Consider the following 25,454-nt stretch of genomic DNA (forward strand, 5'->3'; position numbering starts at 1 on the left):
TGTTTTCTATGTTCTTTTTTGTTTTTCTATTCTTCCATTGCTGTCATCTTTTGTGTTAAATATTTTCTTAGAGTACTATTTTCTTTGTGATTTCTTAGAGATTGCCCTACAGAATTAACACCTTAAATCATAACGGTCTAGTTCTGATTAATATCAAGTTAATTTCAATAGTGTACAAAACTTCGTGCCTATGTAGCTCCGCCCCCTCATTTTGCTGTTTATTGTCATGCACATTACATCTTTTACATTGTGTCCATCAACAGAGATGTATAATTATTGCTTTATGCAGTTTTCATTCTTTCCCTTTTTTTCTTTCTTTCTTTTCTTTTTCTTTTCTCTTGTGTGTGTATGTGTGTGTGGGTTGGAGAGTAGAACTACATTTATTTAGTTTCTATTTAAGTTCCAGTTGACATACAGTATAGTTATTAGTTTCAGATGTACAATATAGTGATTCAGCATTTCCATACAGCACTCTTTGGAATTTTCTTTTACATTGAATAAGAGAAAAAAAGCTTGTAAGTAAGAAATACATGTATACTGTTCTTTATATTTATTTTGTAGTTAATTTTATTCATGATTTTTATTTCTCCATTTGTATTTGAAGTACTGTCTAATGTTTTCTCCTTTCAGCCCAAAGGAATTACTTTACTATTTCTTATTGGGCATTTCAGCAATAAATTCTTTCATTTTTATCTGGGAAAGTTTTAAGTTCACCTTCACTGAAGAATAATGCTGGATACAGAATTCTTGATTGACAGTTCTATTTCTTTCAGAACTTTGAATATGTCCTCCCACTGCCTTCTGGCCTCCATATTTTCTGATGAGAAATCTGTTAACCTTTTTATCTCTTACACATGGTGAGTCAGTTCTCTTGCTCTGCTCAAGATTTTCCTTGTCATCTTTGTTATTTAGCAGTTTGGTAGTGACGCCTATGTGTAGATTTCTCTGAATTTATCCTACTGGGAGTTTGTTCAGCTTCTTGGGAGTGTAGATTAATGTGTTTCTTCAAAATTGTAAAGGAACGTTTTGGCCATTATTTCTTCTAATATAGGCCCCTTGTCTTTTTCTGGATCTTCCATTATTATATATGTTGGGTTCCCTTGATGATGTGCCACTAATTTCTGATAACTCTTTTCATTTTTCATCATTTTTTTTCTGTTTCTTTTCCTCAGGCTTAATAATCTCAGTTGACCTATCTTGAAGTTCACTGTTTTTTTTTCTGTGCTTATACTTGTTGAACCTTTCTAGTGACTTTTTCATTTGTTATTGTACTCCTTTTAAATTTTGAGATGTCACTTATTTGAGAGAAAGTGTGAGAGTGAGTATGTGTGTGTGTGTGTGAGAGAGAGAGAGAGAGTGCACGCATACACACAGGCAGGGGGGAGGAGTAGAAGGAGAAGCAGACTCCCCACCAAGCAGGGGGTCCGATGTGGGACTCTGATCCCAGGACCCTGGGATCATGACCTGGGCCAAAGGCAGACACTTAACTGACTGAACCACCCAGGTGCCCCCAGTTATTGTATTTTCAACATCAGACTATCTGTTGGATTTTTTTCCCCAAATAACTTTTTGTTGTTAAAATTTTTATTTATTTATTTTAGAGAGAGATAACATGAGCAAGGGGCGGGGCCGAGGAAAAGAGAGAATCCCAAGAAGACTGCGCTGAGTGTGGAGCCTGATGTGGGGTTCAATCTTAGGACCCTGAGGATCATGACCTGGTCTGAAGTCAAGAGATGGACACCTAACTGAGCCACCCAGGCACCCCATCCCCAAATAATTTTTATGTTTTATCCATGGTCTGTATTTGATGAGACAGTCTGTTGAAAAATTACATTTGGACATTTTATTTTGTTTTTTAAGATTTTATTTATTTATATTAACAGAGAGAGAGCACATGCAGGGGGGTGGAGAAGCAGGCCCCCCACTAAGCAGGGAGCCTGATGCAGGGCTAGATCCCAGGACCCTAGTATCATGACCTGAGCCAAAGGCAGTTACTTAACCAATGGAGCCACCCAGGTGCCCAATAATATGGACATTTTGAATAATAAAATTGTTTAAAGAACAATATTTTTAAAAAGGATTTTATTTTTATTTATTTTTCAGAGAGAGAGAGAGCACACGTGTGCACAGGCAGGCAGAGTGACAGGCAGAGGCAGAGGGAGAAGCAGGCTCCCTGCTGAGCAAGGAGCCCCTATGTAGGACTCGATCTCAGGACACTGGGATCATGGCCCGAGCCGAAGGCAGCTGCTTAACTGACTGAGCCACCCAGGCATCCCTAAAGAACAATATTTTAAATAACAGGGCAACTATGGAGATTTTGCCCTTTCCCCAGGGTGTGTTGTTTTTGCTGCTTGTGGTGGTTGTTGATTTAGTGACTTTTCTGAACTAATTCTGTTGTGTGTGGCCTCCGAAGTCTCTACTTGTTTAGCTTAGTGATTAGCTAATGATTGGACAGATGTATTTAAATGCCTGGGACTAATAAATCTCCTAGTCTTTGCTAAAGAACTCTGTTGTGGGGATATATCTTCAAGCACTCAACCAGGCATCTGACAGTTCTGCCTTAGTCCTTTGTTCCTGCTTGTGCAGGGCCACATGGTTAAAAATAAGAGTTTGGGGCATTCTCAGGTTTTTCCTGAGCATATATACCTCGGGCATGCATACTGCCTTAAGTATGTACATGAGCGTCTAGTTTCCCAGGGATGTGTTGGAACTTTTCGAAGTCTGTATGGTATCTCATTCCTAGTTCTTTTGTTGTTGTTTTTAAAACTTTTTGATTAGCCTGTTGTTTAGTACAAATATTGGCCACCACCTCAAGCAGCTGTGAGTATAAAACACTTGTCTTTAATTGTTTTCAGCAAACCTTTCCCTGAAAATTTATTTTGCAATGGATAAACAACTCAGTCAGGTCAAATATGAATAGAATTTTAAGGGGACTTTTTTTCTGGGATCTACCAGACAGGTCTAATAGTAATAATTTGGGGGCAGTGAAGCTTTCAGAGAGCTCCAGCTTTGTTTTTCTCCCTCTAGGGGCTGCTAGGCTGTACTGGGAATTTGGGCTATAATTTTTCAAGGCTACCATCGATCTGGAAAGCAGGGACTGGGACTAGGACAAGTTAAAATATCAAAAATATCACTTACTGAGATTCAGTCCTAATTTCCTTCCTTTCTAAATGCACCATGGGTGCAAGCTTTTGGTTAGTTTTGATAGTTCTGATAAACTATTACAATGAGTTTTGCCAGTTTTCCATTGCTTTTGTGGAGGAGTAAATTTTTGTGCTGTTTTCTCTGATGTTCTCTCCCCTTGGGCTTTGATATCTTATACTGAAAGGCCTCCATGTTTAGATGTGCTCCCAAATCCCCAGACAACTTAAAGTTAAAATTGAGGATATGATAGAGTTATAAATGGATTTTATTTATTTGAGAGAAAGCAAGTAAGTGTACAAGTGGCGAGGGGGAGGAGAGGGAGAGGGACAAGCAGACTCCTTCCTGAGCACCGAGCCCTATAAAACTTGATCCCAGCACCCTGAGATCCTGTCCTGAGCCATCTAGGCGTCTCTCCAAATCCTGTTTTTCAAGTGTAGACTAGAATAGGATAGCCTGGTGTTTTCATTGGAACCTCGATAGAAGCTTGTCCAAAATTTTACAGTTTTTCCCCTTTCTGGTTCCCTAACTTGAATAATCCATATTACATCTATCTAGTTGTTCAAGCCAGCAGTTTGACATTATTCTGGATCTCTTCTCCTTAATCCCATTCATCTCCAACTACTTTGATTCTGTCTCTAAAATGTCTCTTGAATTATTCTTACCCAGTATTGTTAACATCAGTTTGTAATTTAAAACCAGTGGTTCTTGGGCACCTGGGTGGCTCAGTGGTTAAGTGTCTGCCTTCAGCTCAGGTCTTGATCCCAGGGTCCTGGGATTGAGCCCTGCCTTGGGCTCCCTGCTCAATAGAAGTCTGCTTCTTCCTCTCCCACTCCCCCTGCCTGTGTTCCTTCTCTTACTGTGTCTCTCTCTGTCAAATAAATAAATAGAATCTTTAAAATTAATGAATGAATGAACCAGTGGTTCTTTAAGTGCCTCAGACCTAATACCCTGTTTATATAACAAATTACTTTGTAAAACCCTTTTACTCTTCTGAAACAATGATTTACACTGAAATTATATAATACACTGGCTAATTGAAAGGAAAAATACGATATACATTTTGTTTGTCAATATGAAAATGCTCAGGCACAATACTAGAAAATAATGAAGACCAAGGCTTGTACATAATACCATCATAATGGTTGCAAATGCAGACTTACATAGGTATGTTGTGTTGGTGACTCAGATGCCAGGATCTGTATGGGTGTCTGTGATTGTCAGAGTCATGAATAAAAAAAATAATAATACTAATTTCTGAAGTACAATCTAAACAAAGTAGCCTTCCCTTCTAGAATGTGGATGTTGTTTATATTTCCTGAAAAGTGCAAAAATAATTGGACTTCATATGTAAAATGGAGCTAGGTTCTAGCTGCATTAGAACCTAGAATGCGGCTGCCTCCGTTGGTAGAACATGCAACTCTTGATCTTTGTGGTCATGAGTTTGAGCCCCACTTTGGGCATAGAGATTACTTAAGAAAATGGTGTTAGGGTCTAAGTATTCAGAATTATAAATAGATATTTCAACTAGTTATATATCCGATGGTCATTTAAGGATTGTGCAGCATGCAGGGATTGTTCTTCATGCCTCTAGCCCCTGTCCATTAAATGCTGGCAGCACTTCCCTAAACATTGAGACAACCTAAAAAGGAGCCAGAAATTCAAAAATACTCTCAGGAAAAGGGGTTGAGGGAAGCGTGGGTGGCTCAGTTGGTTAAGCATCTGACTCTTAATTTCAGCTCAGGTCATGATCTCATGGGTCAAGGGATCAAGCCCTGCACTTCGGGGGTCTGCCCTCAGTGGGAGTTTGCTGCTTACCTCCCTCTCCCTCCCATGCTGCCCTCTCCCTGCACCCCCAGGCTCGATTTCTCTGACTTTCTCAAATAAATCTTTAAAAAAGAAAAATGGTTGAGTTTACCATTATCATGTTTTATATGGCTTTATTGCATGGTTTCTAAATTTGGTCCTGCATTGTAATCACCTGGAAAACTCTTTGAACATATAGATTGCTGTTTCCTACCCTAGATACTTACTTTGGTAGGTTTCTTGGGTTTAGGATTTCTAAGCTCCCCAAATAATTCTTCTGGAACACTTCTAGCACTGATTTGAGAGCATTTGAAAATCAGTCATTAAAGTTCGTAGTAGCCCTCTTAGTAGATTTTGTCTTACTTTTGAATCCCTGATCTTTTAAAATCACGTGGAACAGTATCAGATAAGTTTTCAAAAATAGTTCCATGATATGCCCTCTTCTTTGGGAATCCTTTCTTTCTTTCTTTCTTTTTTTCTTTTTTTAAAGATTGTATTTATTTATTTGATAGACAGAAATCACAAGTAGGGAGAGAGGCAGGCAGAGAGAGGGGGAAGCAGGCTCCTTGCTGAGCAGAGAGCCCGTTGCAGGGCTTGATACCAGGCTCCATCCCAGGACCCTGAGATCACTACCTGAGCCAAAGGCAGAGGCTTTAACCCACTGAGCCACCCAGGCGCCCCTCTTTGGGAATCCTTTAATGGCTCTTCATATTTCTCCAGAAAGTACCCTTCTGGAATATTAGGGTTTGAAATTGTGGTGCTGCAGAGTAAAGTCCAAATTACTAAATTTGAATACTTAAACTTTCAAAATTAGTCTGGATTTCCAACCTTATTTTGGGGCCTGAACTCCAACGTAGAAAAACTGCTTGTGGTTCCTGGGTCTGGATAATTTTCTCATGCCATTTCCTGTGTACACAGTATCTACCCATCCCCATAGAATGAATTTGTGAACCTCTTCAACTTTGAGGATTCAGTTACAGTCTCATCACAGTCTTCTTTCTGCCCCTCCTTCATCACTGTGTTCTCACATTACCTTTCCCAAAGTTTATAACTTGTCTGTTTCCCTCTCTTTGTAACGTCACTGAAGGCAAAGATTTTTTGTTTGATTGGCTTTTTTAGCCCCAGATAACAGTATAGTACCTGACTCATAGGTGCTTGATGAATGAGTGGGTGATTGAAAGGATGATGGGTTTGTATTAGATGATCTCATAGGTTTTTCTAGTTTCAGTATTGATGATGTGAATATGATTGATAATTTCTTTTACCAAGAAAGTATGTGTATAGTTTACCTTTTTAATTCTTATTTATGTACTATGTAGCTTTTAATCTAAAATAAGACATGCATATTTTTTATCATGGTGGCTATGCAGGTCAACTATATTGGCATAATACTGAAGTAAATGATATTAGATATAATGGATCATATAATATTTACATGGCAGGTACTGAAGGTTAATTTTTACACAGTGTACTGAAAGAATATAATCAGTTGTAATTTTATAGGTCTACTTTGACATGATGAGAGTTTATTCTTGTTAATAGAGTAGCAAACTGTTTTAAAAATTGGAAAACTTTTATAATCCCATCAGCAGTGAGTTAGAATTCCAGTTGTTCCACATTCTTGTTAATACTTGGTATAATCAGGATACCATATATATATATATATTTTTTTTTATTTTGCTTCCTACCACTCTAGCCCATCTTTTGTCCTCAGGAAGAAACCTTTTATACCTTATCTGTAAATTTTGTCATTGCCTAGGATCAGGGTCTTTGTTACAGATGACCTGAGTCTAGCCCTGAACTCATCACCCCCCTTTTTGTATTGTTCATGCTGATCATGGTCTTATGGGCTATCAATATGCTGATAACTTCCACATGGTTTTATCTCAAAACTCTTAGCTCTAGGATTCTCTTCCTCAACCTCTTTGTCCACATAGAATGTATCACCAAGTTTGTTAATTTTTCCTACTAAAGATTTCTTGAATGTACCCACTTTATCTGTTGTGTAATATTTTAGTGTAAGATCAAGTCTCACCTAGTTGCTGTAATAGTTATTAGTTAATAGTTATTAGTTAATAGTTACTAGTTGCTGTAATAATCCTAATCACTTTCCTGCTTCTACACTTTTCCTCAAAATCCATTCTCTGTACAATATTGTGAGAGAGATTAAAAACATACCATGTTACTCTCTTAAAACCGTTGAATGGTATAGAAGATCTGTTACAAAATCCTGCATAAACTTCAGTCTGATCTCATATCAGTGAAATGGCTTCCATTTCACTCCTCTGTCTCATGATGTTCTTGCATATCTCAGCCTTTACATCTTATATTCTATTTATGAAATGCTTTTTTTGTTTCTTTTTTCTACCTGACTGTAAGCACTTTGAGGACAGGAACCATGTCTGTTTGATTTATTTAGCACTTAGCATGATGCCTAGCACATGGAGGAGTTCAGTAAATATTTTGTTAAATGCTTATATGAGGTTATTGTAGTATTTCTTTTGCTTGAAGTCGTCGTTGGACTGCCATTTAGGAACTGCTTATTTATGTCTTACTAGTATTCATCTTCCGTACATATATCATTTCTAAAAATGCCCGAGTAAGTAAATTTTCTGTGCATTGGTTCTTTACCATATTGCCAGAACTGTGCTCTAGTATAGTCTCTGGCTCCCTGCCTCTTGGACCTAATATAGTTACAACTCATTTACCTTTTCTTTTTCTTTCTTTTTTTTTTTTAACCTTTTATTTTTCTACAATAATGTTCACCTTTGATTCTGTAGTAGATGTCAATTATGTCACTTATGTTTAAATCTTACCAGATGGATTACAAAATAATGAAATTATTTATTTCCAATGAACTATTGGAACTGTCCTTTTAATTTGACCCTCAAATTCTAAGAGCAGTGGTGTGACATCACAACACTGTTTACTGGATATTGGTGGGTTATACCTCAGATTTATGGTAGCATGTCTGATAACATTGCGGATATTTTTCCTCATTACATTCCATTTAATTTTTCTTTCTTTCTTTTCTTTCTTTTTTTTTTTTTTTTACTAAAAGGTCAGTTAACATTAGCTATGACAAGTAAAACTGGAGTTACTGAGTATTTTGATGTATAATAGCCAAGCTTTTAAACTAATTCTAGTTAAATTATTTAGTAATTTTATCTAGAAGAAAGAGGGGAATGTATGATTAGGGTGTTCCTGATTTACTCACCATTATTTTATGAATGATAATTGCATTAATTAAATTGTATTTAAATGTATTTATACTTAAAAGAAGGAATCTTTTTTTTCCTGGTAATGTTTATGAAATATCTACCTTCCCAAATTGAATGGTATCTGTGAATGGGTATATTTTTTTATCTGATATTGAAAAAGATTGAGAAAAATCTTTTCATAGCCGCTATGAATTGTTACTCATTTATTTTTTAAAAATTGTTATTTAAAATACTTTTTTCAATGTGGTTTTTAAACTTCCACTGTATTGAAAAAACTCAGTGTGCTTTTTTAATAATTTATGTATGGTAGATTTGTATTAACTATTGTATTTTATTGTTTACATTTTTCTTTTGGAATAATTTTACACTGATAGAATTTATAAAAATAGTACAGAGAGGTCCCTTGTACTTTTTATTTATTTTCCACCAATAATATCTTAAGTAACTATAGTATAATTATCAAAATCAGGAAATTGACATTGGTAATACTATTAAATAAACTACAATCTTGGATTTTACCAGTTTTTCTATGCAATCTTGTTTTGGAGGGGGGATGTTGATAGTCCCATGAAATTTGAAAACTTCACAGATTCTTTTTTTAAAAATTTTTTTAAGATTATTTATTTATTTAGAGAGTGCGAACAGGGAGGCAGAGGAGCAGGGGTAGAGAGAGAATGAGAATCCCAACCAAGCAGGATCCCTGCTGAATGCAGAGCCTGACATGGGGCTTAATCCCATGAACCTGAGATCATGACCTGAGCCGAAACCAGTAGTTGGATGCTCAACCAACTGAGCCACCCAGGCACCCTGAAAACATGTACAGATTCTTAAAACTACCACACAAAGTACACAACTGTTTCATCAGTTCAAAGAAGCTTGCACATGCTACCCCGTTATAGTCATACTCTCACCCAACCCTAAGCCATAGCAACCACTGATCTGTTCTCCCTAAGTATAATTTTGTTGTTTAAAAATACTGTATGAACATAATCATACAGAATCATACATATCAACTATTTGATACTTTTTCATTCAGCCTAGTGCCCTTGAGATCCATCCCAGTTTTTGTCTGCAAGGGTGGTTTGTTCCTTTTCCTTTTTATTGTTGAACAGTGTTCTGTTGTATAGATGTACCAGTTTTTCAGTTGTTTCTACCTTTGGGGCATTACAAATAAAGCTGCTATGTATGTTTGTGTACATGTTTTTGTGTCAGCATAAGTTTTCATTTCTCTAGGATAAACACCTGTGAGTACCATTTCTGGGTTGTATGTTTATGAGAAATTGCCAAATTGTTTTCCAAGTGGCTGTACCAGTTTACATTCTCATCAGCAATGAGTGATTGATCCAATTTGTCCACATTTTCACCAGCACTTGGTATCATCCATATTTTTTATTTTAGCTCTTCTCAAAGACGTGCAGTTATGTTTGTATCTCCCTAATGACTAGTGATTGAACATCTTATGTGTCTTTAGTGGAGTGTCTCTGTAAGTCTTTCACCCCTTTTCTATTTAGATTGATTGTTTTCTTACTATTTAAAGGACTTCTTTGTATGTTCTGGATACATTTTCTTCTAGACTGTAGCTTTTCATTCTCTTCACAGACCTCTGAGTAGAGAGAGAGAACATTGCTTGGACCCTTTTTTTTTTGGTAGGTACTTACTGGTGTTTTTGGATTATGAGCTTCTCTACTGCCAAGCCAGGATATGTAGGAAACAACAACAACAAAAGCCACAGAGAACTCACCAGTAGAATAATCCTTCAGCCAGAGTCCCTAGCCACTGTACCTTCTTTTCTCTACTTTTCAGAAACTTCTGCTAGTTGCTTTATGTATTTTGTCCAGGGTTTTAGGTTGTAATTAATGGGAGAAATGGTAAGGTGGGCTTATTCCATCTTCTTTGGAGCCAGAAGTCATTTACATTGTAATTCAGGGTCCAATATTGTAAAGCTCTCATACCCACATTTAAGGTAAGACTAGGGAATATATTTAGTATATGTGGCTTATTGATGTGGTAGTTATTTTAGAAATAGCTAAAAGTAATGTTGAGTGTATTATAAGAACAAGGAGATTATTTTTTTTACTTCTTAACATCAAGTTTGCATACAAAATATAGTTCTGATCTGTAAAACTGTTGGCTAGGGGCCAAATTCAGTATGTGGCCTCTTTTGGTAAACTTTTATTGAAACATAGTCTCATCTAGTCACTTACAAGTGTCTACAGCTATTTTCATGTTAAAGTGATGGAACAGAGCACCTGTAATAGAACATCTAGCCCACAAAGCCTAAAGCATTTAATATGCGGCCCTTTACAGGAAAAGTTTGCTGACCCCTGTCTTAGAATGTATTGAGGCCTAAAATATTGTAATTAGCATCCAAATACAATTATGATTTGGATAGCTGTCTTTGAAATACAGCATGGTATAGTGGAAAGAACATACATGGTCTTAGAATCCGTTAGACTTGGTTTTGAATTTTTCTTTATGTCCAGGTATCTGACTATAATGCCTCAATTTTCTTATCTATAAATTGGAAATAGAGGAACTCTTCTACTTAGGAACTTGAAGTTAAGAATTTTTGTAATTTGGAACATAACTAAGTACCCTAGAAAAGTTTGATCAACTGAGACCTCTGCCAACAGATAGCATTGGTAATATTTGCTTTCATTTTTGGTTAAATGATAAAAGGGACTCAAAAAACCAAGTGGAGACACTTTTAGTATCTTCCTTGATGTTGTTGTGAGAATTTGAAATAAGATTAAAAGGTCATGTCAAGTGCTCTATTTATGATAGTTATTAGGTGGTCAGGAATAGAGGAATCTTCTGGAGTGATAAAGACCCCAATATAGAAACACCATTGCTAGCCTCAGATTAGTAATTGGTGCAATTTTATGCTTTTTCACTAGATTTTAAGCATTTTTAGAATGGGTACTGTCACTTTCTGTTACATAAGTGGGTGCAGGAGTCAAATTGTGCAAATGTAACCATCTCCCACAACGTTATAAAGGGATTTTTAAGAAATTTTTTTTTTTTTTAAGATTTTTATTTATTTCTTTGACAGACAGAGATCACAAGTAGGCAGAGGCAGGCAGAGAGAGCGAGGGGGAGGCAGGCTCCCTGCTGAGCCCGATGCAGGGCTCAATCCCAAGACCCTGAGATCATGACCTGAGCTGGAGGGGGAAGCTTAACCTACTGAGCCACCCAGGTGCCCCAGTTTCTAAGAAATCTATTGGCTAGTTTATTTCCAAGAAACATGAAGGATTACTGCCAATACTTTTTTTCTTCTCCAAAAAAATCTAGTGGTGTCACCTGATTCAGATCTGGATTAGACCAGAACTTAATTTGGGACTTTCAACTCATTCGTTAGTTGTCTTAGACAACATATATTTTTACTGGATATGAAAAATTTTTAGTTAATAGTCAGGCCTGGTTAGTAAATTCCTTTCAGTATGGTGATGTCAAAGTCCAAATTCTGTTCTAACTAGTTACATTTTTACGAGAACAGTGCCTGAACTGTATCCCAATAAATCTCAGTAGGTACAAGAATTATAGATAGGATGGGTATCTGGGGTCAGTTCAAATCCATCACTATAGCAGGGAAACCATCAAACAGCTCAGGTATCTCTAGGATGAACTTCAGATAGATTATGGTAATTATATGTAATGGGAGGTCTTTTTTCAAACTTCAGTGGAAACTTGAAATTATTAGTAACTTGTTTTGTCATTAATGCAATTTCTTTCCTGACCCACTCCTTAATCCTTAATTTTAATTTTTATTTTAATTTTTTATGGATCCATTTTTAACATTTGTAGTAGTATCATGTATGTAACATAAAAATATTTTAGTTTTTTGGTTTTCATTTTATTTTCTTAAGTAATCTCTATATCCGTTGTAGGGCTTGAACGCATAACCCCGAGATCAAGAATGACATACAGTCATTCTGAGCCAGCCAGCCACCCCCTCAATAGTCATTTTTAGAATAATATTTAAGAAATACAGTAGTAAATATACCCATGTTCAGATCTTCAGTGTTCAGATTTCGTTATATCCTCTATTTCCAAACTTGATAAGCATTTGCTGAAACATTTTTAAAAATATTTTATTTATTTATTTGATGGACAGAGATCACAAGTAGGCAGAGAGGCAGGCAGAGATGGGGGCGGGGAAGCGGGCTCCATGCTGAGCAGAGAGCCTGATGTGATGCTGGGATCCCAGAACCCTGATATGACCTGAGCAGAAGGCAGAGGCTTAACCCACTGAGCCACCAAGGCGCCCTGAAACATTTCTTATTAAAACAGATGTTTCCTAGATTGCTCTTCCTGAAGATTCCAGTTCAGTGGTTTAAGACAGAGCCTGGAAATTTATTTTTCTTAAACCAATATTCCTGGTTTATTTTATTTTATTTATTGAAGTTTGGGAAACATCAGAATAGGAGACCAAGGATTCCGTCTTTAAAAATGCCAGTGTATGTTTAGAAAAGTGTTACTTTTTACTCATAAAAACGTTTTTGAATCTGATTATTAAGCAGAAGCATTAAAGTTTTGCTAGTATACTTTGTGAGATGCTAGATTTGTTCTTTAATATGTAACATCTTTTTTATTCTATCTGCATCTTACTTGAAATTCGGTACATACATATCTTGCCAAATAGAAATTTGATTTTCAGAAACTTGGTATAAATGACCTTTCTTAACATCTGAATTGATAAGTGATGTCTGTATTCCGTCATCTGTGTATATACTCCCATTATTCACCGTTGTATCATTTTAATAAATGTACTTTCATTTTGGCTTAATAGCATCGCTTTCTCAATCAGTACCTCTGAAGGTTTCTTAGTTTTTCTCCATTGTAGCTCAAAAATCATTATTTTCTCTTTTTGAAGGGGTGGTGAATAGTGGGGAGATAGTAACTTTCCTGACACACTAGCAAAAATTGCGTGTTTGTTTAACTGTAGAATCTTACAAGCTGTGAAGTTCAAACTCTAGTCTGGAATTTACAGATCATTAGTCTTCTATCCACCTCCTATTATTACTGCACCCTTGAGATTTTGCTTCAGCAAAGTTCCACCTTTTCATTTTCCTATGGCAAACTAAGATCATTTGGTATTCTTGGCTTAAGTTACCCTTTCACTGTATCTACCTGGACTGATTTGCCACCTTGACTTTACTTGCTTGTACTTCTGTACACAACCTTTCTCAGCCATTTTCACTGATGACAGTTTTCTCATAAGAGCAATAGCATATGTCATTGTCTGAAGATTTACTGTGCTATCTTACGTTTAATTATATGTGAGTGTTTTGGCTATCTAATTAAACTGTACCTTGTATAGGGTAAGGCTCACATCCTCTGTATAGAAATTCTTAGCATGACCCTGTGCACTTAGACTATCAAGTACTTTTGGTGGTTTCATAAAATTTTAGCTTTTTTTTTTTTAACCTCTTAAGCTGATCAGGTAAATGATTATTTTATCTTTCATCTTTAAGCCCTACTACCACATAAAGATCAGTTACTTATAAAAATAACAGAGCCACAGGATACAAACTTATATTTTAAATTTCAAAATGCTTAGGGAGGACTAACTCTTTCACAAACATTTTACTCATCTATTCAGCCTTTGTAGTTCCTTTTGGTCAGTCATTTTACCAGTTTTTTCTACTTTTTAGAACCCTTATCACCATTCAGTTTCTAGTTTATAGATTTCATTGGAGATTGCTCTTTGTTACTGTTTCTCAAGGTGGTTCCCTAGGTCTACCTGCATTGGAATCACCTAGAAGGCTTATTCAAGTACAGATTCTTTTTTTTTTTTTTTCCTTTTAAGATTTTATTTATTTATTTATTTAACAGAGAGATACATGGGGAGAGAAGGAACAGAAGCACAGGGAGTGGTACAGGGAGAAGGATCCCCATTGCTCAGGGAGCCGGATGTGGGGCTGGATTCCAGGATCCTGGGATCATGTGAGCCGAAGACAGGCATTTAACGACAGAGCCACCAGTTGTCCCTAAAGTACAGATTCTTAATGTCCTTTTCCCTAAACTATTTGCTGTGCTCCATACATATTTCACCTTATTCTTTTGTTCTTTTATGAGACTGCTCTTGAGTTCATCATTACACTCTTTGAAGTTCTTTCTGATTCCTAAAGCTGTCTGGCAATTAGTTGCAGATAGAGCAGTTTTAGTGTAGTGTTTAGGAACACAGGCTGTGGATATATACATTAGAATCTCAACTCTGTTGCTTTTCCAAGATCACAGGGCTAGTTACTTAAAAGTATTTCTGTGCCTTGCTGTCCCTATTTAAAAAATAGGGACAAGAGTTGATCTTTTGGGCTGCTGTATGTATTAAGTTAATATTTGTAAGTTTCTTACAGTAGTGCTTGTACATAGAAAGTATTCAAACATTAGCTGCTATTATGATTTTCTTCCACTTTTCAGTTCTTACAAACTTATCAGTAACTTGTATACTTACCTTACTTCTGCTTCTTAGATTATAAAGTCATTGAAGATAGGGGCCTGCCTTAACTATTTTTATAGTTTTTCAATGGATTTTGCATAGTAGAAAGTGTTCAATAAATATTTACTACATCAAATCATAGGAAAATGGCCAAATTTTCAGTAACATTGTTTTTCAGAGCCCATTTACTTAATATAAATTATAATAGAAAATAATTTAATTTTTTTTTTTTTGTATTGTATTTCAGGAATTCTAATGAACCATTGACCATCACCATTTCACCAGTTGGAGCAAGTTACCAGAAATGGGCATAGTGCTTTTAGATCCAACATGTAACAGGTGGCTGTTCCTCCATGGTGATTACTTCTTCAAGCCAACACCTTTTGTGATTGTGTAGGATCTTTGTCTCTTCATCTTCGAATTCCAGTTACTGTTGTTGGCAAATAAAACAAAGGAGTTCATGTAGTTTTTGCCCAAGCTTGAGTCACCATGAGTAGTAGTTTAGGAAAAGAAAAAGACTCTAAAGAGAAAGATTCCAAAGTGCCATCAGCCAAGGAAAGAGAAAAGGAGGCAAAAGCCTCTGGAGGTTTTGGGAAAGAGAGCAAAGAAAAAGAACCTAAGACCAAAGGGAAAGATGCCAAAGATGGAAAGAAGGACTCCAGTACTGCCCAGCCAGGGGTGGCTTTTTCAGTTGACAATACGATCAAACGGCCAAATCCAGCACCTGGGACTAGAAAAAAATCTAGCAATGCAGAGGTGATTAAAGAGCTCAACAAATGCCGGGAAGAGAATTCAATGCGTTTGGACTTATCCAAGAGGTCTATACATATATTGCCATCATCAATCAAAGAGTTGACTCAGTTAACAGAACTTTATTTATATAGCAACAAATTGCAGTCCCTCCCAGCTGAGGTGGGCTGTCTAGTAAATCTCATGACACTGGCTCTAAATGAAAACTCACTTACCAGTTTGCCTGACTCTCTTGATAACTTGAAGAAACTGCGGATGCTTGATTTACGGCATAATAAACTGAGAGAAATTCCTTCAGTGGTGTATAGGCTAGATTCTCTCACAACTCTTTACCTTCGCTTTAATCGTATAACTACTGTGGAAAAGGACATCAAAAATCTGTCAAAACTCAGCATGCTTAGCATTCGAGAGAACAAAATCAAACAACTACCTGCTGAAATTGGTAAGAGATCTTACTACTATTTGTGGTTATTTGTTATGCCAGATAATTGTTATGCCGCATAATATGTCAAGTGCTTTTCTATATCAAAATATCTGATCCTTGCCTAAAAACAGCTGGTTTCTAAATTTCTTCTTTATGTTTTACTTCAGTTACTTAATTTTAGCAATTTTAGTGTATGCTGTGAGCTTATTTTGCAGATTTTTAAAAAGTGAGTTAGAATATAGATGTAGTTGGGCCTGTTTCACATAAACTTAATCTGCTTTCATTTTCCCTGGAGAAGAGGTGAACTTGTAGCAATAAAAAGATGTTTCCTGAATTTTTAACTTGTTACCACGTATTTTAAAAATATTTTAAAAGTATAGTAGATTCACTTAGGCTACATTTTCTAGTTTTCACTTTTCCTTCCTTATCTGAAAAATGTTTGTGTAAATTCCTAATTTTCTACAAAAGATTGGCATATCAGAGCCATGTTAAAAAAAAAAAAAAGCAAAAGAACGGTAATAGTATAAAAAGTAGTAAATATATATGTAAAAAAGTCAGTAAAAATATTTTAATTTTTTAATTAGGGAGTATAGTAAACATTGACTTAGTTCTGAGAAGTTGACAAAGGTATTTGTGGGCTCCTTTTATAACATTAAAAAAATTGACATAAAAGTGAATTATTTAACTTTCTAAGGAAGGTTTTCTTATGAAAGGCAGATATATGCTGAATAAAATAGGTGATTTAAAAATATTGTTGCTTGAGCATTGGGTGAGTGGGTGACAAAGGAAGCAAGGCACTACAGCTTTGTAGAGAGATACTTTTCTGTAGGTGTGTTTAAAAATTTATTTAGCTTTGAAAAAGATACGGTTTAAGTTTTAGGTATGGCATTTTTCTACATTTAACTCTCACCAGACACAAAATCCCATTTTAATTTTGGTTTCATTAAATGCGTTTTCTAATCCATGATAGATTTTCCCAAGAAGTGAACTGTACTTTTTGAAAGTATGACTTACTTATCAGGTATTAAAATATCTTCAGGAATCTGAAAGGAAATACTCCTTTTCATGTTTTCAGATAGAAGTGTGCTCGTTGATTGACTTTTGATTTCATACCAGATTCAGTTAAAATCTCACCAGTATAGGTGGTTCATTCTGAAATGGAATTGCTAAAGAAAAAAGAAATGCTAAATTTTTATATCAAATGTTGTTTGATATAAATTATATAAATATAAATTTCAAATGTTGAAATATCAAATGTTATTTCCTGGTTTTGTTCTTATTATTTTGTGTATGTGTTATCCTCCATCTGAATATGTTGGCTTTCATTCATGAGAGTCCTATTAAGAATGTCTTTCCGTAGAGATGTTACCAAATTACTTAGGAATTAAGAACAAAAGTTTCTTATGTAAGAAATTATAGGGTTTTATTATTTTTTAAAAATTTTATTTATTTATTTGAGAGAGAGAGAGAGAGAATACGAGAGTAGGGAGGGTCAGAGGGAGAAGCAGACTGCCCACTGAGCAGGGAGCCTGATGTGGGACTCAATCCTGGGACTCTAGGATCATGACCTGAGCAGACGGCAGTCACTCAGCCGACTGAGCCACCCAGGTGCCCCGAAATTACAAGATTTTAAATGTACTTCAGTTTGTTCTTAGCATATAGATCAGCATTTTTACTTAAGTGAATGTATTTTTTTTTTTTTAAAGATTTTATTTATTTATCAGAGAGAGAGAGAGGGGGAGAGAGCGAGCAGAGGCAGAGGCAGAAGCAGGCTCCCTTCGGAGCAAGGAGCCCGATGTGGGACTCGATCCCAGGACGCTGGGATCATGACCTGAGCCGAAGGCAGCTGCTTAACCAACTGAGCCACCCAGGCGTCCCGTGAATGTATTTTTAAAAATTGGCAAATTTTATTTAATTAAATGGTTTGTGTCTGCCTAATCTTTTGACCTTTATTCCTAAGTTTGTAATTTAAAAAAAATAACCTTTGAATTTGTTTAATTTGTTTAATGCCACAATTAGTGGCATTATTAAAGTTTGTGTTCTTGTAATTTTTGTATTTCTATAAGAATAGTAACTTCATAAATGTTATTTTATTCCAAGCAGGGCATTAGAGAATAAACTGCCTTTAAAGATAAAAGTTAATATTTCGTAAAAGGGGTTAAGATATATAAGGTTTGGGGCACCTGGGTGGCTCAGTGGGTTAAGCCCTGCCTTCAGCTCAGGTCATGATCTCAGAGTCCTGGGATGAGCCCAGCATCCGGTGGGCTCTCTGCTCAGCAGGGAGCCTGCTCTCCTCCCCCCCCCCCAACACCCCCCGCCCACCCCCCACTTCCCTCTGCCTGCCTACTTGTGATCTCTCTCTTTGTGAAATAAATAAACTTAGATGCGTGAATTTGGGGCAGACATTGCAGAAGTCTGCATTAACTTTTCCCTGTAAAGAACAAGAAGATGTCCAGTAAAAACAACATAATTGTAATAATAATAATAGCTGCTGTTTTGAGCACAGTATGTCATATGGTATACTTTGCATATTTTAACTTATTAAGTTCTTACAGAAAGCCAATTTTAATAGACACTTCTTCCTCCATTGTAATGAAGTAGGAACTGAAAATGTAGAGAGATTAGATAATTTACTAAACGTCAAATGTAGCTGGGGATGGGGGCACCTGGGTGGCTTAGTAGTTTAAGTGTCTGCCCTTGGCTCAGGTCATGATCGCAGGGTCCTAGGATGAGCCCTACATGAGCAGCTTCTGTCTCGTGCCCCTCCCTCTTGCTCTGCTCTCTCTCACTATTTCTTTATCTCTTTCAAATAAATAAAGTGTTTTTTAAAAAGTCATGCAGCTAGGAAGTTAAGAGTCAGGATTTGAACTTGGGTCTTACTGTACTACCCCCACTAGTCTAGAAGAGTGGGTCCCACTCCCATAGTTTATGACTTAGTGTGGCAAGTGCAAAGGGTATGTACTTCTAAAAAATAAGCTCTCTTACTGTATCTGTAGCTGCAGTTAAAAGCCATAGCATTAGTTTTTTGTTTTTTGTTTTTGGGTTTTTTTTGAGGAAGGAGGATGTTAGCAGCTTAATGAAGATACAATTCACATACCATACAGTTCATACATTTGAAGTGTACAGTTCAGTGGGTTCCAGCTACACAGTTGTGCAGCCATCACAATCTTAGAAAATTTTTATCACTCTAAAAAGAAACTGTACACTTTAGCAGTTACCCCTCCTCTGTTTTCTTGAAACCCCTTAGCCCTAGGCAGACACTATTTTACTTTTTTTTTTTTTTTGAGATTTTATTTCTTTGACAGAGAGAGTGTGGAAGAGGGAATACAAGCATACAAGTAGGGGGAGCGGGGGAGGGAGAAGCGGGCTTCTCAGGAAGCAGGGAGCCTGATGTGGATTTACTCCCAGGATGCTGGGATCGTGACCTGAGTGGAAGAAGCCAAAGGACCCACCCAGGTGCGCCTCATTCTTTCTTGCTGCTGAATAATACTCCATTCTATGAATATACCACATTTTATTTACCCATTTGTGAGTTGAACATTTGGGTTGTTTCCATTTTTTTGCTGTTGCAAATAAAATTACTATGAACATGTGTCCCAAGTTTTTGTGTGGACATTTGTTTTCATTTCTCTTGGGTTATATACCTAAACATGGCATTACTGAGTCATACGGTAACTCTATATTTAAACTTTTGAGGAACTCCTAGACTGGTTTCTTATCACTGCACCTTTTTCTGTTCCCACCATAGTGTATGAAGGTTCTGGTTTCTCGACATCCTCAACATCGTTGCTATCATCTTTTTATTATAGTATTCCATGAGTAAGAAGTGGTATTATGTGGTTTTGATTTGCAGTGTTTTGATGACTATAGATTTGTTTTTAATTTTTGAGAGCTGTCTTTTATTATAAAGGAAAGACAAATAGTTTTTTGTGGTGCAGATCTTGCTTTACTGCTTTTTTAAAAAAGAGTTTATTTGATAGAGAAATTACACAGGCAAGAGGAGGGGCAGATGGAGAGGGAGAAATGGACTCCCCACTGAACAGGGAGCCCAGTGCAGGACTCAATTCCAGGACCCTGGGATCATGGCCTGAGCCACACAGGTGCCCCAGTTTACTGCTTTTTTTAATGACAAAAAATAAAATCCTGAGCTCCTTTGAGAATGTGTACAAATAAGACCCATGGGCAAAGATCAGGTAAAGTGGAAATTTGACATTTTTTACAGTGTTCTATACACCCCCCCCTTTTTTTTGAGGTTGGGGAGTGGCAGAAGGAGAGGGAAAAAGAGGATCTTAAGCATAGGGCTTGCTGTCACAACCCTGAGATCATGACCTGAGCCGAAATCAAGAGTCAGATGCTTAACTGACTGGTCCACCCAGATGCTCAAAAGTGTCATATTCCTTTACCATAGTTTGACTTACTGCTGCAACCCATAATAGGAATTTACAATTCAAAATAATATGCTAATTAATCATTTTGTTAAACTTTCTATGTATTAGATTCGCATTATTATAGATATATATTAGATTTATAGTATATTAAATGTATTAAATGTATAGTATATTAAATGCTTATAGTAATAAGAGTACACCATTTTCGGTCATGCCATCTAGCAATATATTTGAGGAGTATGAGAAATTAGAAGTTCTTGAAATATAGCCTATTATTTAGTTTAAATAATATATTTGGAATTTAACCACTACACAAGCTGCTTTGCTTTCTATAACTATACCTTTCTGTAACTATATTAAAATCAAAACATCTATCTGTCTCAGCATTAATGGCATTTTTATTAATGCTGTGTGATTTCATACCAGTGTTAACATATTCACATGGGTGAACACTGGCAGAAAACAGTAAAAGAATACTAAAAGGACAGTAAATGTATTCCTGTGAAGAGCCAGAGATAACACACCAGAGTAGCCAAGAAAACTCTTCATTTAGTAATACTTACCTTTCTTTTTGTGTGAGAAGGCATGGACACATTAAAGTAAATGTCCTGTCTTTTTGTGTTAAGAAGTAGGTGGGACTTAGTGGTTGCTTTCTTTTACAGATCAGTGCTCCATCCTTCTTCCCTTACCTTCTTTTACCATTTGTAATCCTTAAAGAGACCCTTCACTGTATACCAAGACAGTCAAGAAGTTGTGTTGTGAGAGGGGAAAACAGGAAATAATCACTCCCCCTTGCTGTAACCTGTACTGTACTGGTTCTGTTGAGTATTAAAGATAAGCTTTTGTAAATTTTTTTTGGGGGGGTGCCTGGGTAGATTAGAGTTAAGGTCATCAGGAAGACAGTTTGAATAATTAATTTAGGGAATTCTGGAAAATGAAGTTTTAAAGGATTTTATTCTTCTAGGGAAGGAAATGGTTGCTCTTTGAAATCAGAAGACACTCCATCTTTATCTCTTTGGAATATTCCTAGTTTTCCTTCATTGAATTATGGGCTAGTATAGGATTTCTTTATTTTTTTAATTTTTATTTATTTTTATTTTTAAATTTTTAAAAAATTTAACAATTTTATTTATTTGACAGAGAGAAAGAGACAGAGCGAAAGAGGGAACACAAACAAGGGAGTGGGAGAGGGAGAACCAGGCTTCCCCCTGAGCAGGGAGCCTGATCCCAGGCTCTATCCCAGGACCTGAGCTGAAGGCTGTCGCTTAACCGACTGGGCCACCCAGGCGCCCCTAGGATTTCTTTATTTAAACATGAACCCTTTTTTTTCTTTATAAAAATAGCTAAGTTAGAAGGAATTTTTTCAAAAATATATTTTTAAATTTAGTTTTATTTTTTTAGTGTTTCAAGATTCATTGTTTATGCACCACACCCAATGCTCCATGCAGTACGTGCCCTCCTTAACACCCACCACCAGGCTCACCCATCCCCCAACCCCCTCTGCTCTAAAACCCATTTATTTTTCCTACATTGTATAACCAATAAAATGCTACATTTATATATAATACACAATTTCATATGAATTTGTCAGAATAACTCATTTTGCTTATGAGAATGAAATGGTATGTTAAAATGTATGCTTTTTGGGAATCCATATTATTTTTACCTATTTTAAAGAACTCTCTACAACATTCAGATCTATAAGAAATTAGAATCAGGAAGAATTTTTTATCCATTTGACACAGTAAGTTATTGAAAACAGAATTCCTACCATACTGAAGTCCTGCTGTTATAAGTTAAGTGATATAATCAACATAGAGAATATATACCAGTAATATCTGTATAAAAATACTAAGGACTGAACCAGCAGTTTTTTTTTAAAAGTTGAAGGAACTCAGAGATTTTAATTTCCTATTAATTTTTTGTGAATTTTTGTAGTTAATAAATTATAGGTTTTCAATAAATGGGGCTTGAAGGGAATTTAATGAAGCCAAGTACTATCACCCATTTTTCACTATTAACTGAAATTTTAACCCTTTGTCCCTAAAATTCTTGAAATTCTCCCAGGACTGCCGGGAGTGATAAAATTGTTCTCATGGTCCAGGTAATATCATTTAATGGATCTCATTTGAGTGTTTTGATCTCATTACAAGTGCTAATGAGTTACTTGGTTTGGCAGGAAAAAGAAATTAGGAAAGGGAATTCATGGTTGTACATAAATAACTCCTTTTGATTGGGAATCCTCAAGAGATTCTAGACACTTGGAGATGAACTGTTAATTTACGTAGTTTATTGTCATCAGATTGTAGGGTGTTTCACTGAACAACAAAAGCATGTAAAAGTTGTTATTGCTAAAGCCATGTTAGAAGAGTTTGATAAGATCAGAAAGAGAATGCAATTGACTTTCACCGTCCTGAAGTCACCCAATCAAAGGAAAATAGACACTCTCATCCATGCTGCCTAGTTGCAGATGTCCTTGATTAGAAGAGCTCCTGAAATCTTTGCAGTGAAAGGGAACACTAAGCCTCTAAGACTCAAGTAATGGTAGAAATTCTGATGTTAAGATCTTAAATCTGTTCAAGCATGTGTGATAGATAGGTATTTCCAGCTTTTGTTAATTATGTAGTTTGTCAAATTATTACATTCTTTTTTTTATACAGGGAGTCGCTGAATATTTGAAAGTATTCCTATAAGTTCAGGAACAAGAGTTGAAATTTTTTTAAAGATTTATTTGAGAGAGAGAGGGGAGGACAGTATCTTAAGTCAGGTTCCATACCCTGCCCAACTCAGAGCTCCACATGACCCTGAGGTTGTGACCTGAGCCAAAACCAAGAGTTGGTCACTTAACCAACTGTGCCACTCAGATGCCCCAAAGAACAATAATTATTTTAAAAATATAAACATCTTTGGGGTGCCTGGGTGGTACAGTTGGTTAAACAACTGACTCTTGGTTTCAGCTCAGATCATGATCTCAGGGTCATGAGATGCCCCAAATGGGGCTCCATGCTGGGTACGAAGCTGGGTATGGAGCTTAAGATTCTATCATTCCCTCTCCTTCTGCCCTTCTCTCCCTCTAAAAAAAATAAGTAATATATAAAATAAAATATAAGCATCTTTGATAAGACTCAAAAGGACAGGTCATATGACTTCACAGGGTAGGTGACAAGTTATGAAACCTAATTGTTTACCAGTCTTTGGGTACCTACTGTATGCATTTTACCTAGGGCCTTTTTGTATTTTGCTAGATTTTAATTTAAACCCTACAAAAATTTTATTAAGGAGTTTATGTTCGTATTCATCATGGCTGTTGATCTGTAATTCTCTCTCTCTCGTTTTAAATAATGGTTTGCCATAAGAGTAATGCTGGCTTCATATCATAGAATGAGTTGGGAAGTATTCCTCTTTTATGTTCTAAGAGTTTGTATAGAATTAGTAGTATTTCCTTAAATGTTCAGAAGAATTTACCAGTTATACAATCTGAGACAGATGTTTTCTTTGTAGAAAGGTTTTTATTTACTGATCTAATTTAATTTAGTTAATAAAGATACAGAGTTACCTGAGTTTTCTACTTCTCAGTTAAATTTTGGTAGTTTGAATCTGTCAAAGCATTTGTCTGTTTTGTATAATTTGTTGCATTTTTGGCATAAAGTTTATAATAGTTCTGTATTATTCTTTTAATGTCATCAGCATACTTTGTAATCATGTCTCTCTTTCATTCCTCATATTGGTAATTTGGTCTTCTTTGATCAGTCTAATTAGAGATCTATCAATTTTATTGGTCTTTAAAAAAAGCTTTTGGTTTTGTTTTTTGTCCTGTTATCTTTGGGGTCTTTTAAAATCTTTTTGTTTGTTTGTTTTCTGCTCATTTATTTTTACTTTAGGTTTAATATGCTCTTCTTTGTCTACTTTAAGTTGTTAGATTGATTTCAGACCTTTCTTTTCATTATATAAGCATTTCATTATAAATCCCCCCAAGTACTATTTGAGCAGCTGCATCCAAATTTTGATGTAATATTTTCATTATTTATTTTAAATATTTTCTAAATATCTCTGGACGCCTGGGTGGCTCAGTTGGTTAAGCAGCTGCCTTCGGCTCAGGTCATGATCCCAGGGTCCTGGGATCGAGTCCCACATTGGGCTCCTTGCTCAGCAGGGAGCCTGCTTCTCCCTCTGCCTGCCTCTCTGTCTGCCTGTGCTCGCTCACTCTCTCTCCCTCTGTCTCTGACAAATAAATTAAAAAAAAAAAATCTTAAAAAAAATAAATATCTCTTATTGTTCTGTAACCCATGGATTATTTAGAAGTGAATTGTTCAGTTTTCAAGCATTCAAGAGATGTTTTCTGATAATTTTGTTATTGATTTATAAAATATGGCCTTTTTTTTTTTTTAAAGATTTTATTTATTTATTTGACAGAAAGTGATCACAAGTAGGCAGAGAAGCAGGCAGAGAGAGAGGAGGAAGCAGGCTCCTCGCCAAGCAGAGAGCCCGATGTGGGGCTCTAGCCCAGGACCCTGGGATCATGACCCGAGCCGAGGGCAGAGGCTTTAACCCACTGAGCCACCCAGGTGCCCCAAAATATGGCCTGTCTTACTAAATGTTATATATGCATTGTGTTCGGGTTTTTTGGCACAAGGTCACATTAGTTGATATTATTCATTTATTCTATACCACCATCAATTTTCTATCCACTGTTTTTTTCAATTAATGAGAAAATAAGTGTTGAAATAGCCGCCAACCATACTAATAGATTTTTCTCAACACTAGTGCTATTTTTGCTGCTTATATTTTGAAACTGTTATTACTTGTAGATATACCTAGGATATTTTTTTCCTGATGAGATTACTTATCATTATGAAATATCTGTCTTTTTTCTGTTGTAACATTCCTGGTAATTTTTTTTTTTTAATGAATCCTATTTTATACAGCTTCCTTGTTAATTGTTACTTACATTGTATATCTTTCGCCATTCTTTTACCTTTTTGCATCTTTACATTTTAAAATGGTTTCTTATCCACAGCATGTAGATCTTGTTTTTAATCCTGGCAGTTTAAAAATATTTTTTAATTTAAATTTTAGGTAGTTAGGGGCGCTTGGATGGCTCAGTGGGTTAAGCCTCCGCCTTCGGCTCAAATTGTGATCCCAAGATCCTGGGATTGAGCCCTGCATCTGGCTCTCTGCTCAGTGGGGAGCCTCCTTCCCACCCCCTCTGCCAGCCTCTGCCTACTTGTGATCTCGGTCAAATAAAGTATTTAAAAACATTTTTTAGGTAGTTAACATACAGTACA

The 25,454-nt window shown here is 36.1% G+C and overlaps 1 protein-coding gene across 2 annotated transcripts in view; it reads left to right on the forward strand.

Moving 5' to 3' along the window:
• SHOC2 (SHOC2 leucine rich repeat scaffold protein) overlaps positions 1-25,454 on the forward strand; it is a 94,848-nt gene that overhangs the window by 26,656 nt on the left and 42,738 nt on the right. For both annotated transcript variants that reach the window (XM_059398550.1, XM_059398551.1), the window contains exon 2: positions 14,855-15,799. In XM_059398550.1, coding sequence (XP_059254533.1) covers positions 15,097-15,799 — 703 coding nt within the window. In that variant the 5' untranslated portion in view covers positions 14,855-15,096. The remainder of the gene's footprint in view (positions 1-14,854; positions 15,800-25,454) is intronic.

The sequence above is a fragment of the Mustela nigripes genome, chromosome 4, assembly GCF_022355385.1.
Source record: "Mustela nigripes isolate SB6536 chromosome 4, MUSNIG.SB6536, whole genome shotgun sequence".
Taxonomy (NCBI): domain Eukaryota; kingdom Metazoa; phylum Chordata; class Mammalia; order Carnivora; family Mustelidae; genus Mustela; species Mustela nigripes.